The sequence below is a fragment of the Salmo trutta genome, chromosome 6 (assembly GCF_901001165.1).
Source record: "Salmo trutta chromosome 6, fSalTru1.1, whole genome shotgun sequence".
Classification (NCBI taxonomy): domain Eukaryota; kingdom Metazoa; phylum Chordata; class Actinopteri; order Salmoniformes; family Salmonidae; genus Salmo; species Salmo trutta.
In genome coordinates, this window is record NC_042962.1 from 41004407 (window position 1) to 41019057 (window position 14651).

Genomic DNA, 14651 nt, shown 5'->3' on the forward strand with positions numbered 1-14651 from the left:
ATTATTAAAGCTGATCTACCCCTAATACATTTTTTTTTTTACAAAAAAGAGATCGGGGAGGTAATGAGGATAGGTGCGGTGAAGAAGTCAATGGAATGCAGACCGTGGGGTTAGAAGGATTGGCACACGTTCAATAAATCTGATCTAACAAAGTGGATATTTGTCAAATCCTAATGATTGATGTATTGTAACAGGCCCACAATGTAGTTACAAAAAATCAGATTTGGATATAGTCTGCTGTTTTCGCTGCATAACATTTAGAAGTTGTCCTTTTCAGGTACATTTTTTTTGTCAAATTCGTTTTTAACTGTATGGTAATGCAGTTAATTGATGACAATGACATGGCACCCATTCAAGACTTGACATCCATACAAGTATTATACTCCAATTTTTACCTCAACATAGTGTTAAATACACATACAGTATAAACAATAGCCTAAATGTAGGCACATTTTGCTGTGGTGAAATGGGGAGATTTGGGATGGAGATGCAGGTGGGACAACGGTGAAGTTTTTTTTTACTTCATGCTATCTTTGCTGAGCTCCTGTGTCAAGCACCGGGAAACGGAGTCCAACATCTCAGATGAGGTAAGGTGTTATCTTTTTTGTTTAGCCAATTGCTTGTAATTACCTGGATGGGTATAGAGATTAGCCCTGAATCACTACGAGTGGTGTGGATGCCTATGATAGCTCCCCGAAGCGCCAGAAGTATGAACGCTCTGACTTCTCGCTCCTTGCCGCATCGCTGTGCGCTTCCCAACTGTTTTAACAATGCGGAAGGGCTCTGTATAGCTCCGCATTTACATTATAGGTTGACGGTAGGTGGGGCAGGAGGTCCTACATAAACACAAGCTCACTTCCTTACCAAATTCTTTCAAAACAGTTCTGCGAAGCGCAAGAGATATGAATGCTCTGACTTCTGCGGAGGCCCCATCACACTAAATGCTGAACGACGACCGTTTACAAATAATCTACGGGACAATTTTTTAAATTTGTTAATCAAATAAACGTGTATTTATCATATGCGCTGAATACAAGTGGGGCAGACTTTACAGTCAAATGTTTGCTTACGAACCTTTCCCAACAATGCAGAGTTTAAACATAATAAAACATGTAATAGTAACACAATAAAATACACTACCTTCGGAAAGTATTCAGACCCCTTGACTTTTTCCACATTTTGTTATGCTACAGCCTTATTCTACATTTTTTTTATTTTGTAAATCCTCAACAATCTACACACAATACCCCATAATGACAAAGCAAAAACATTTGCTAAAAAAAAAAGTTCAATAAAAGGCTGAAATATCACATTTACATAAGTATTCAGACCCTTTACTCAGTACTTTGTTGAAGCACCTTTGGCAGCGATTACAGCCTTGTGCCCACCAGTCACCAGTATTTGGGGAGTTCCTCACATACTTCTCTGCAGATCCCCTCAAGCTCTGACAGGTTGGATGGGGAGCGTCGGTGCACAGCTATTTTCAGGTCTCTCCAGAGATTGTTCGATCAGGTTAAAGTCCGAGCTCTGGCTGGGCCACTCAGGGACATTCAGAGACTTGTCCCGAAACCACTCCTGCGTTGTCTTGGTTGTGTGCTTAGTGTCGTTGTCCTATTGGAAGGTAAACCTTTGACCCAGTCTGATGTCCTAAGCGCTCTGGAGCAGGTTTTCATTGAGGATCTCTCTGTACTTTGCTCTGTTCATCATTCCCTCGATCCTGACTAGTCTACCAGTCCCTGCCATTGAAAAACATCCCCACAGCATGATGCTGCCACCACCATGAGATGGTGCTAGGTTTCCTCCAGACGTGACGATTGGCATTCAGGCCCAGAGTTCAATCTTGGTTTCATCAGACCAGAGAATCGTGTTTCTCATGGTCTGAGAGTCTTTCTGTGCCTTTTTGGAAACTCTAAGCAGGCTGTCATGTGCCTTTAACTGAGGAGTGGCTTCCGTCTGGCAACTCTACCATAAAGGCCTGATTGGTGGAGTGCTGCAGAGATGATTGTCCTTCTGGAAGATTCTCCCAGCTCTATAGAGGGACTCTGAAGCTCCTTCAGAGTGACCATCGGGTTCTTGGTCACCTCCCTGACCAAGGCCCTTCTGCCCCGATTGCTCAGTTTGGCCGGACGGCCAGCTCTAGGAAGAGTCTTGATGGTTCCTGTCATAAACGTTGTAAGGATAGGACCAAGGCGCAGCGGGTAAAGTGCTCATCTTCTTAATTTATTTAAAGAAAACACTTAGACAAAATAAACAAATGACGAAAACAGTTCCATAAGGCTCCCAGGCTATACAGAAAATAACCACTCACAAAACACAAGTGAAAACAAACCCAACTAAATATGGCCCCCAATTAGAGACAACGACAACCAGCTGCCTCTTATTTAATGTCATTGCCAAAAACCCAACATAGAAATAGAAAATATAGAACATAAACCAAAAACACCGAAACACACAAAACAAACACCCCCTGCCACGCCCTGACCAAACTACAATGACAAATAACCCCTTTTACTGGTCAGGACGTGACAGTACCCCCCCCAAGGTGCAAACCCCGAATGCACCTCAAAAACAAAAAAAAACACAAAAACAACCCCAAACAACCCCCGCTTCCCAATCCTTCCACTACGGAGGTGGCTCTGGCTCTGGGCGTAGCTCCCGTTCAGAAAACTCTGGGCTGCGGGCTGAAGGTGTTGCTGAAGGCACCTGGCTGAGGGGCGTCGCTGGATACTCCGGGCTGAGAGGCGTCACTCGAGGCTACGGGCTGAGAGGCGTCGCTGGAGGCTCCGGGCTGAGAGGCGTCGCTGGAGGATCCGGGCTGAGAGGCGTCGCTGGAGGCTCCGGGCTGAGAGGCGTCGCTGGAGGCTCCGGGCTGAGAGGCGTCGCTGGAGGCTCCGGGCTGAGAGGCGTCGCTGGAGGCTCCGGGCTGAGGAGCGTCGCTGGAGACTCCGGGCTGAGGAGCGTCGCTGGAGACTCCGGGCTGAGGAGCGTCGCTGGAGACTCCGGGCTGAGGGGCGTCGCTGGAGACTCCTGGCTGAGGGGCGTCGCTGGATGCTCCGGGCTGAGAGGCGTCGCTCGAGGCTCCGGGCTGAGAGGCGTCGCTGGAGGCTCCGGGCTGAGAGGCGTCGCTGGAGGCTCCGGGCTGAGAGGCGTCGCTGGAGGCTCCGGGCTGAGAGGCGTCGCTGGAGACTCCGGGCTGAGAGGCGTCGCTGGAGACTCCGGGCTGAGGAGCGTCGCTGGAGACTCCGGGCTGAGGAGCGTCGCTGGAGACTCCTGGCTGAGGAGCGTCGCTGGAGACTCAGGGCTGAGGAGGCGCATTGGAGGCCTGATGCGTGGGACTGGCATAGGAGGCGCCAGACTATTAACACGCACCTCAGGGCGAGTGCAGAGAGCAGGAACAGGACGCCCTGGACTCGGCAGGCGCACTGGAGGCCTGATGAGTGGGGCTGGCTTTGGAGGCGCCAGAGTATTAACACGCACCTCTGGAGCGCACGGCCTGCACAACCCGTCCTGGCTGGATGGTCACTGTAGCCCGGCAGCGCTGCGGAGCCCGTATCAACCGCACCGTACTGTGCGTGCGGATGGGCGAGATAGTGCGCACTACCCCGTAATGCATTTCTCGCCCTTCTGTCCGCCAGCTTCGTAGTGCCCTTTCCGCCAGCACCATTCTCTGGAATCTCGCTTCAAACTCCTCGCTTGACTCCTTGACTGGCTCCGGTTTGATCCATGGCTCTCTCCTGTACGCCCGGGAAGTTAGGTCAGGGCTGCCCCCTGACTTAGCTAAACTCCCCGGCTGCCTCTCCACCTTCTGAAATGGAGGATACAATGCCTCGTACCTCCGTGGTTCCCTCTTTGCTTCCTCCAGTTCCTCCTTCGGGCGCTGGTACTCCCCAGCCTGGCTCCATGGACCCTTGCCATCAAGGATCTCCTCCTACGTCCATGACTCCAAATACTTCTCCTGCCGCTCCTTCTTCCGCTGCTTGGTCCTTTGGAGGCGGGTGGTTCTGTCATAAACGTTGTAAGGATAGGACCAAGGCGCAGCGGGTATAGTGCTCATCTTCTTAATTTATTTAAAGAAGACACTTAAACAAAATAAACAAACGACGAAAACAGTTCCATAAGGCTCCCAGGCTATACAGAAAATAACCACCCACAAAACACAAGTGAAAACAAACCCAACTAAATATGGCCTCCAATTAGAGACAACGACAACCAGCTGCCTCTAATTGGAGGTCATTGCCAAAAACCCAACATAGAAATAGAAAACTAGATATACACATAGAAATAGAAAATATAGAACATAAACCAAAAACACCGAAACACACAAAACAAACACCTCCTGCCCCGCCCTGACCAAACTACAATGACAAATAACCCCTTTTACTGGTCAGGACGTGACAGTTCCAAACTTCTTCCATTTAAGAATGATGGAGGTCACTATGTTCTTGGGGACCTTCAATGATAGAGATATTTTTTGGTGCTCTTCCCCAGATCTGTGCCTCAACACAATCCTGTCTTGGACATCTATGGACAATTCCTTTGACCTCATGGTTTGGCTTTTGCTCTGACATGCAATGTCAACTGTGGGACCTTATATAGACGTGTGTGCGTTTCCAAATCATGTCCAATCAATTGAATTTACCACAGGTGGACTCCAATGAAGTTGTAGAAACATCTCAGGGATAATCAATGGAAACAGGATGCACCTAAGCTCAATTTCCAGTCTCATAACTACCGAGGTCCTGGATGGCCTGGAGCTCGGCCCCAATGATGTACTGGGCTGTCCGCACCACACTTTCTAGCGCTTTTATGATCAAGGGTGGTGTAATTGCCATACCAAGTGGTGATGAAACCAGCCAAGATGCTCATGATTGTGCAGCTGTAGAATTTTCTGAGGATCTGAGGGCCCATGCCAAATCTATTCAGCCTTCTGAGGTGAAAGAGGCATTGCCGTGCCCTGTTCATGACTGTGCGTGTGTGTGTGTGGACCATGTTAAGTCCTTAGTGATGTGTACGCCAAGGAGCTTGAAGCTCCTAACTTGCCCCACAACATCCCTGTCGATGTGGATGAGGGCGTGCTGTCCCCTCTTTCTCCTATAGTCTACTATCAGCTCATTGGTCAAACTGACGTTGAAGGAGAGATTGTTGGAGAGATTGTTGTCCACTACACTGCTAAGTCATTGACATTCTCCCTAAGTAGTCTCTGACTGCTCACTCCCACCCGCTGCATGAAAAATGCAGACTGCGCCGCAATGATGTCTGTCAGGTCCCGCAGGTATCACATGGGAATGCAGCCCTCTAGTTTGTACCCATTTAAGTAGGCCTAGACTAGGCTACAATTATGTACCTCTTTTTTTGAGAGAGTAGGAAGGTATGTAATTGAAAAGACATGTATGTTTTCGTCCTGTTTGATTTTGCTTTGATCAACACCACATGATTGCTCATCCCCCTCTTCAAAGGGGGAGACACTCTAGACCCAAACTGTTATAGACCTATATTCATCCTGCCCTGCCTTTCTAAAATCTTCGAAAGCCAAGTTAACAAACAGATCACTGACCATTTCGAATACCTTCTCCACTATACAATCTAGTTCCCAAGCTGGTCATGGGTGCACCTCAGCCACGCTCAAGGTCCTAAACGATATCATAGCCGCCATTGATAAAAGACAGTACTGTGCAGCCGTTTTCAACGACCTGGCCAAGGCTTTCGACTCTGTCAATCACCGCATTCTTATCGGCAGACTCAATAGCCTTGGTTTCTCAAATGACTGCCTCGCCTGGTTCACCAACTACTTCTCAGACAGAGTTCAGTGTGTCAAATGGGAGGGCCTGTTGTCCGTACCTCTGGCAGTCTCTATGGGGGGGCCACATGGTTCAATTCTCGGGCCGACTCTTTTCTCTGTATATATCAATGATGTCACTCTTGCTGCTGGTGATTCTCTGATCCACCTCTACGCAGACGATACCATTCTCTTCATATCTGGCCCTTCTTTGGACACTGTGTTAACAAACCTCCAAACGAGCTTCAATGCCAGGTTCTGATTTAGAATATGTGGACAACTGCATATACCTAAGTGTCTGGTTAGACTGTAAACTCTCCTTCCAGACTCACATTAAGCATCTCCAATCCAAAATTAAATCTAGAATTGGCTTCCTATTTTGCAACAAAGCCTCCTTCATTCATGCTGCCAAACATACCCTCGTAAAATTGACTATCCTACTGATCCTTGACTTTGGCGATGTCATTTACAAAATAGCCTCCAACACTCTACTCAGCAAATTGGATGTAGTCTATCACAGTGCCATCCGTTTTGTCACCAAAGCCCCATATACTACCCACCACTGTGACAGGTATGCTCTCGTTGGCTGGCCCTCGCTACCTATTCGTTGGCAAACCCACTGGCTCCAGGTCATCTATAAGTCTTTGCTAGGTAAAGCCCCACCTTATCTCAGCTCACTGGCCACCATAGCAACACCCACCCGTAGCACGCGCTCCAACAGGTATATTTCACTGGTCATCCCCAAAGCCAACACCTATTTTGGCTGCCTTTCCTTCCAGTTCACTGCTGCCAATGACTGGAACAAATTGCAAAAATCACTGAAGCTGGAGACTTTTATCTCCCTCTCTAACTTTAAGCATCAGCTGTCAGAGCAGCTTACCGATCACTGTACCTGTACACAGCCCATCTGTAAATAGCACACCCAACTACCTCATCCCCATATTATTATATATATTATTTTGCTTTTTGCACCTGTGGCTCTACTTGCACATCATCATCTGCACATCTATCATTCCAGTGTTATTGCTAAATTGTAATTATTTTGCCTCTATGGCCTATTTATTGCCTTACCTCCCTAATCTTACTACATTTGCACACACTGTACATAGATTTTTCTGATGTGTTATTGACTGTACGTTTGTTTATGTGTAACTCTGTGTTGTTGTTTTTGTCGCACTGCTTTGCTTTATCTTGGCCAGGTCGCAGTTGTAAATGAGAACTTGTTCTCAACTGCAGTGGCGGTTCTAGACCATTTCAACTGGGGGGGCCAAGCTGGGGCCAGTTGTACTGTTAGAGGGGCCAGATACATTAGACGTTATTGTTGTCATATCGTTTTCTTCAATGCATTGCAGGCATTAGCAGGCAAAAGACCATGTTCATAATCATCATCGTTGCCACTGTCTAATAATGCATGTAAAAAAAGAACGACAGCAAAAATTTGTTCTGTAAAAATGATTTCATACTCCACATTTAGGGGGGCCACAAGGGGGTCCAAAAATGTTGTCATGGGGGCAGTAGGAGATCATATAAAATCAGATTCATGAGATTAATACAATCAGTAGATTACTGCACATCCAAATTTCAATAGCCTAAAGAAAAACAAAACAGATTTAGAGGACTGTACAAAGAAGTTGAGGGAAAGATGAAATCAGTTGTGTAAATCCAGCAAGTATGTTTTTTTTGTGTGACAGTTGTTGCTTTGCCACAAAGACATGCAAGGCATTGACTAGTTTGATTTTCATTTCAGAAATAAAATACCAAATAAGATAGCAAATAAAGCATAATTATTATGTCAGTGGTATGAAAGCTGTGCACATTGCTATGATAAAAAATGTGTAGTGCTGAAAAGAACATCGCTGTAGAGATGTGCAGCCAGGACGCACGTTGATGTTCGAAAACACGACCGATTGAAAAATACCCACAATGCAAATCGGCTTATCACATTGGAAGTAATCACTCTGTGAACGAGTGTCAAATTCAAGGTGAGTGGTGTTTTTCAGCAGAGTTAAACGCATTCTAATCCTTTTCATTGTATTAACGACAAATCTTACATGTTCGTCATCTTCATGTTAATACAAGTTATAGCTAGCTGGTAAGAGACACATGATAACGCGAGTGCTAAGCTAGCTAGGGAACGTTATCAAGGGTCGACTAATACTGTAACTTCACCAAATACTGTTAAGTTAGCTAGTGTCATGTCTTTTGTTGTTGCTTCAGATGCATGTATGGAAGATATGCACAGTGTTGGGTTTCCACAGCCACGTTACCACCGTCAGCTATCTACAGTAGCTAGTTAGGAACCGTTAACTTCAGCTAACTACTGTACATGCACTGTTTAGCATCCGCCGGTAATATAACGTTCCATGTTCAGTTTAACTAGTTTGGTAGCGTTACTGTCAAATTTAACTGTTGTAATTTGTCCTTCTCTCTGTTTGACAGTATGGCGCTTCATAAACTATTCCGTCTGTCCTCGCTGTTCCGCTCCGCCGTGTCATTGACACTGCGCAGGAATGTTGGCCTGTCTGCTGTTCTCTTTAACCGGGCCAAGGACTTGGACCCTATCCAGAAACTATTCCTAGATAAGATCCGCGACTACAGCACCAAGAGCAAGTGAGTGCAATAAATAACCGCACTATTTGTCCTACTGTCCTACTCTAATTGACATGTTTCTTCATGTTGGTAGGCTAAAAGTTAGCTAGGCTTTAAGTGGAATGACCCGTGATGTCATGACAAATGGTGGCAGGGAGTCTGCACTTCCTTTTAGCACTGCAGAGCTATTTGCAGAAGGCTGGGCCATATGTTCAGTAGGTGAACGTTGTGGGACGTTGCAAATAGAAATGTCAGGAACAGAGCTGGCACACTTGATTCTTGATTACACAGTACATGTCAGAATAGTGTTTATTCTACATAATATATTTATATCTGAACGTTCCACAATGCTGTGCCCCTTCTGAACCCGGCCCTATATGTCTAGATGGCAAGATTCATGAAACACATAGGATGCTGAAGGTGTGTTTATAGGGTATACATGTCTGACTCATTATAGGGTATTATAATTATAGGGCTGACTACTTATGTGGTTTCTTGAGCTCACCCAGTGCAACAACAGTAGGGCTGCCCCCCCCCCAAAAAAAATTATTGGTCGACCAAGATTCGTCTGTTCTGTGTTTTAGTCAAATCAACTATATTCATTGAGCTAGTCTGACGCTTTAATCACACTGTTTGATTAGGCCGGGATGTGTTAAAAAAAAGACTGAGTGACTGACAATCACCTGTTGTCTCTCTCTCCTACCTTCTGCAATGACCACCACAGAACATCAGTGTTTATCGTGCTGACCGTGTTGCTTAAGCTGCAACATAGTTACAGCCATTTCTGACCAAAAAGTTCTGTTACCGAAATCCCTCATTTGTTTAGAAAAAACATTCCCTCAACACTTGCTCTCTTTACATGACACATGTATGCATCGCATGCACGTGACCTATAGGGCCTGACCTATAGCATATCATAATCACGTCGATAAATAGGTTAGAACAAATTCCGAACACCATGACAGCAAAATGGATGCAGAGGATGTGACAAACGCAAAAAGGGGGAATGTTTACTGGTTGCTCATGAGGTAAAGGGGAAGTCAGATGTGTGGAATAAATTTGATTAGTTGTTGGGAAATACTGGAGATCAAGAAAAATAAGGTAAGGAGCAAGCGCTACGTGCATATTATGTATGCCAAACAGGTGCTGTATAGATTACAATATAATTTTCCGGAACATTTGGAACAGCGTAAACAACACTTAATACATTATAAGCGTACCGGAGTCTGTTATTTTTTTGTTGTTAAGCCTTTATTACAGCAAAGACTAAAGAGTCGCATTCATTCTTGAATGCAATTTCCGAAATGGAACGTTTTATTTACTGTTCAAGCGAATTATTCAAGACAAGTGTAAAGCAAAGATTAAAAATAGCCGAATTTGTGAAGTTGTTTCCTTGACATGTCGTTGTGATGCTTGGTGCTCACGGAATAAGTAGGCTATTAAACAAACACTCAACAGAAGCAAACACTCAACTTTTTCCACATTTTGTTACGCTACAGCCTTTTTTAAAAAATGGATTACATTTTTTTTAAATCCTCATCAATATACACACAATACCCCATAAAAGCGAAAACGGGTTTGTAGAAATCTTTGAAAATGTATTAAAAACAGACACCTTATTTACATAAGCATTCACACCCTTTGCAATGAGACTCGAAATTGAGCTCAAGTGCATCCTGTTTCCATTGATCATCCTTGAGATGTTTCTACAACTTCACTGGAGTCCACCTGTGGTAAATTCAATTGATTGGACATGATTTGTAAAGGCACACCTGTCTATATAAGGTCCCACAGTTGACAGTGCATGTCAGAGCGAAAACCAAGCCATTAGCTTGAAGGAATTGTCAGTAGAGCTCCGTGACAGGATTGTGTCAAGGCACAGATCTTGGGAAGGGTACCAAAACATTTCTGCAGCATTGAAGGTCCCCAAGAACACGGTGGCCTCCATCATTCTTAAATGGAAGAAGTTTGAAACCACCAAGACTCTTCCTAAAGCTGGCTGCCCAGCCAAACTGAGTAATCGGGGGAGATGGGCCTTGGTCAGGGAGGTGACCAAGAACTCGATGGTCACTCTGACAGAGCTCCAGAGTTCCTCTGTGGAGATGGGAGAACCTTTCAGAAAGACAATCATCTCTGCAGCACTCCACTAACCAGGCCTTTATGGTTGAGTGGCCAGACAGAAGCCACTCCTCAGTAAAAGGCAATTGACAGCCTGCTTGGAGTTTGCCAAAAGGCACTAAAGGACTCTCAGACCATGACAAACAAGACTCTCTGGTCTGATGAAACCAAGATTGAACTCTGGGCCTGAATTCCAAGTGTCACATCTGGAGGAAACCTGGCACCATCCCTACGGTGAAGCATGGTGGTGGCAGCATCATGCTGCGGGAATGTTTTTCTGCGGCAGGGACTGGGAGACTGGTCAGGATTGAGGGAAAGATGAACTGGGCAAAGTAAAAAGATCCTTGATGAAAACCAGCTCCCAAGTGAAGGGGTCTGAATACTTTCCAAATGCAACTGTATATGCATGATTCATAAAGCCAGGCACATTTTAATAGTTAGGCTACTGATTTATAGACCTAATTAAGTTAGTTTCCTCACTTCTCTTAGACAATAAGGCAAGGGCTGTTTTCTCGTCTCCTCATTCTGCTGATGCCTCCGCTGAATTGTTCAACACCAATATGCTGGTTAACTTTGCTATTATGCTGTTAGGTTCTTATTTTTCCAGAGTAAGTAACTCACGGACACTAGAGAAGCTTAACCAAGTTTAATTCTTACCAAAGGGTTGACACAGCTGTATTCAGACCAAAAAAAAACATTTCTCACCATCACAGGTATATACCTCACTTTAGACACTCCTTATTCTTTCCAACCCTCTTTCTGTGGAACCATAAGATGTAACAGGATAATAAACCCTTATTACTCCCTTCAGGGGATCTGACCTCCTGACCTCAACCCCTCCTTCGCCTAATCCACAGATATCCATCTGCTTCCCCTATAGCAATCCTGTGATCTCCTCCCGTCCACCCAGCACATTCCACAGACCCTTTGTCTTTCTACAGCTCTCACTCCTTTATATACTATGTGTCTGATCTATCATGTCTTTAATATCTCAATGTTCAAAGTTTAGGATCCAACAATATACATAGCAACATGGTCTAGGAAAAGGTGCCAATTCAACAGCGCACTGATGTGTTTCAGAACCGCGGACAGCGACCACTAGCCAACGTGGGAGAAAGCGAATGTTATAAAATATTATTGTTGCACCATTGTTCTTATATATAATATAACCATATACAATTTCAGTAGCACATGTGTTAGAGTGATGGACTGTGCCATCCCGAAGGCCTCCACAATGGATTAGTCCACACAGGGGCAAATCAGACAGGTGTCTTGTACACAACAATATATACAGTTGAAGTCGGAAGTTTACATGCACTTAGGTTGGAGTCATTTAAAACTCGTTTTTCAACCACTCCACACATTTCTTGTTGACAAACTATAGTTTTGGCAAGTCGGTTAGGACATCTACTTTGTGCATGACAAAAGTAATTTTTCCAACAATTGTTTACAGACAGATTATTTCACTTATAATTCACTGTATCACAATTCCAGTGGGTCACAAGTTTACATACACTAAGTTGACTGTGCCTTTAAACAGCTTGGAAAATTCCAGAAAATTTTGTCATGGCTTTAGAAGATTCTGATAGGCTAATTGACATAATTTGAGTCAATTGGAGGTGTACCTGTGGATGTATTTCAAGGCCTACCTTCAAACTCGGTGCCTCTTTTCTTGACATCATGGGAAAATCAAATGAAATCAGCCAAGACCTCAGAAAAATAATGGTAGACCTCCACATGTCTGGTTCATCCTTGGGAGCAATTTACAAACGCCTGAAGGTACCACGTTCATCTGTACAGACAATAGTACGCAAGTAGAAACACCATGGGACCACGCAGCTGTATTACCGCTCAGGAAGGCAATGCGTTCTGTCTCCTAGAGATGAGTGTACTTTGACGCAAAAAGTGCAAATCAATCCCAGAACAACAGCAAAGGACCTTGTGAAGATGCTGGAGGAAACCGGTACAAAAATATCTATCCACAGTAATACAAGTCCTATGTCGACATAACCTGAAAGGCTGCTCAGCAAGGAAGAAGCCACTGCTCCAAAACCTCCATTAAAAAAAAAAGCCAGACTATGGTTTGCCACTGCACATGGGGACAAAGATTGTACTTTTTGGAGAAATGTTCTCTGTTCTGATGAAACAAAAATAGAACTGTTTGGCCATAATGACCATTGTTATGTTTGGAGGAAAAGGGGGAGGCTTGCAAGCCGAAGAGCACCATCCCAACTGTGAAGCACAGGGGTGGTAGCATCATGTTGTGGGGGTGCTTTGCTGCAGGAAGGACTGGTGCTCTTCACAAAATAGATGCCATCATGAGGGAAGAACATTATGTGGCTATATTGAAGCAACATCTCAAGACATCAGTCAGGAAGTTAAAGCTTGGTCGCAAATGGGTCTTCCAAATGGACAATGACCCCAAGCATACTTCCAAAGTTGTGGCAAAATGGCTTAAGGACAACAGTCAAGGTATTGGAGTGGCCATGACAAAGCCCTGACCTCAATCCCATAGATAATTTGTGGGCAGAACTGAAAAAGCGTGTGCAAGCAAGGAGGCCTACAAACCTGACTCGGTTACACCAGCTCTGTCAGGAGGAATGGGCCAAAATTCATCCAACTTATTGTGGGAAGCTTGTGGAAGGCTACCTGAAACGTTTGACCCAAGTTAAACAATTTAAAGGCAATGCTACCGAATACTAATTAAGTGTATGTAAACTTCTCATCCACTGGGAATGTGATGAAAGAAATAAAAGTTGAAATAAATCATTCTCTCTACTATTATTCTGACATTTCACATTCTTAAAATAAAGTGGTGATCCTAACTGACCTAAGACAGAGAATTTCTACTATGATTAAATGTCAGGGATTGTGAAAAACTGAGTTTAAATGTATTTGGCTAAGGTGTATGTAACTTCTGACTTCAACTGTGTGTGTAATTAAAAAAAATATTTTTTTGCTACTGCTCAACTAAAGAAATATCGCTCGACTAAATGGGGTCAGCCCTCACTATGCTACAGTGTTGTTTTTTAAGGTTAATTCCTCATCTTTCTCTTTCCTCCAGGGCTGCAGCAGGTGGGATTGTTGATGCAGGCCCCTCTTACGAAAAGGGTGTCTCAGAGGAGATCACCAAACTGCAGAGGTTATACGGGACCGGTGACCTCACCAAATTCCCTGACTTCAAATTTACAGGTTCGTTAAAGCTTCAGTATAGAGCTGGGACGATAAACTGAAAATGATCAGACATTTTACTGATATCATTAATAATGATAAGTTGCCTACAGTAGAGGTGATTTTTGAAATATGGGACAATAGACAGCTACGAAATTTATTGTAGTTTAAAGGGTACTATAAAAAGTAACTGGGGTGTAAGTTCATTTTAATGTATTGTTTGATTTCTCGTTATTGTGATATGGATTTTGTCCATGTCGCCCAGCTCTACTGTAGTAGTAGCATTTAGTGGTAGCTCAGTTAGACTAAATTGTAATACCACCATCTCACCCTACATAGCTTACTCATTTTATGCTTAAAGCAGGGGTGTCAGTCATTCCATGGGGGGCCTAGTGTCTGTGTTTTAGTTTTTTCCCTTTCAATTAAGACCTAGACAACCAGTAAGGGAGTTCTTTGCTAATTAGTGACCTTAATTCATGAAGTACAAGGGAGGAGCGAAAACCCAGTCAGTCGTCCCTCCGTGGAATGAGTTTGACACAGGTGGTTCAAATGATTAATTGACCATCAACCAGGGTTGTATTCATTAGGGAACCAAACGAAGAAAATATATACAGCACATTAAAGGAACAATAAATGCTTTTTTTCGTTTTGTAAAGTGTTTTACTACAATATGCACTAATGAATACAACCCAGCATTACTTACAATCTCCCTTTTCTCTTCTCCAGAGCCCCAGCTGCAGGAAGTGGCCAAGTGAACACTGGCCATGATGACGTTGTCTCTGTCCTACATGTCACACCTATAATGTACTATTTAATAAATGTGAGAACATTGTTTTCTTATGCTAAATCAGTCAAGGGGTTATAGTGAGTGATTTTGCAAATCATGTTCAACCTTACATACTTGCATTTTTGATCATTTACTGATTTTGAATGATAACATATGACTTTACACTAGTCTCATTCGCCTGACTCATGGCGCCTCACCCTGTTCCAGCGG

The 14651-nt window shown here is 44.2% G+C and overlaps 1 protein-coding gene across 1 annotated transcript; it reads left to right on the forward strand.

The window, feature by feature from the left end:
- The first annotated feature begins 7656 nt into the window (after positions 1-7656).
- LOC115195919 (ATP synthase-coupling factor 6, mitochondrial) lies at positions 7657-14504 on the forward strand. The gene is made up of 4 exons (XM_029756266.1): positions 7657-7758; positions 8216-8386; positions 13548-13675; positions 14381-14504. The coding sequence occupies exons 2-4, from the start codon at positions 8217-8219 to the stop codon at positions 14407-14409; spliced, it is 327 nt and encodes a 108-aa protein (XP_029612126.1). The 5' UTR covers positions 7657-7758; position 8216; the 3' UTR covers positions 14410-14504.
- Positions 14505-14651: the final 147 nt, after the last annotated feature.

Bases quoted from the DNA above. Each gene is read 5' to 3' on its own strand.
- LOC115195919 (XM_029756266.1), top strand. From the start codon at position 8,217: ATGGCGCTTCATAAACTATTCCGTCTGTCCTCGCTGTTCCGCTCCGCC. The intron at 8,387-13,547 runs GTGAGTGCAATA...TCTTTCCTCCAG, and splicing joins GACTACAGCACCAAGAGCAA to GGCTGCAGCAGGTGGGATTG. The intron at 13,676-14,380 runs GTTCGTTAAAGC...TCTCTTCTCCAG, and splicing joins CCCTGACTTCAAATTTACAG to AGCCCCAGCTGCAGGAAGTG.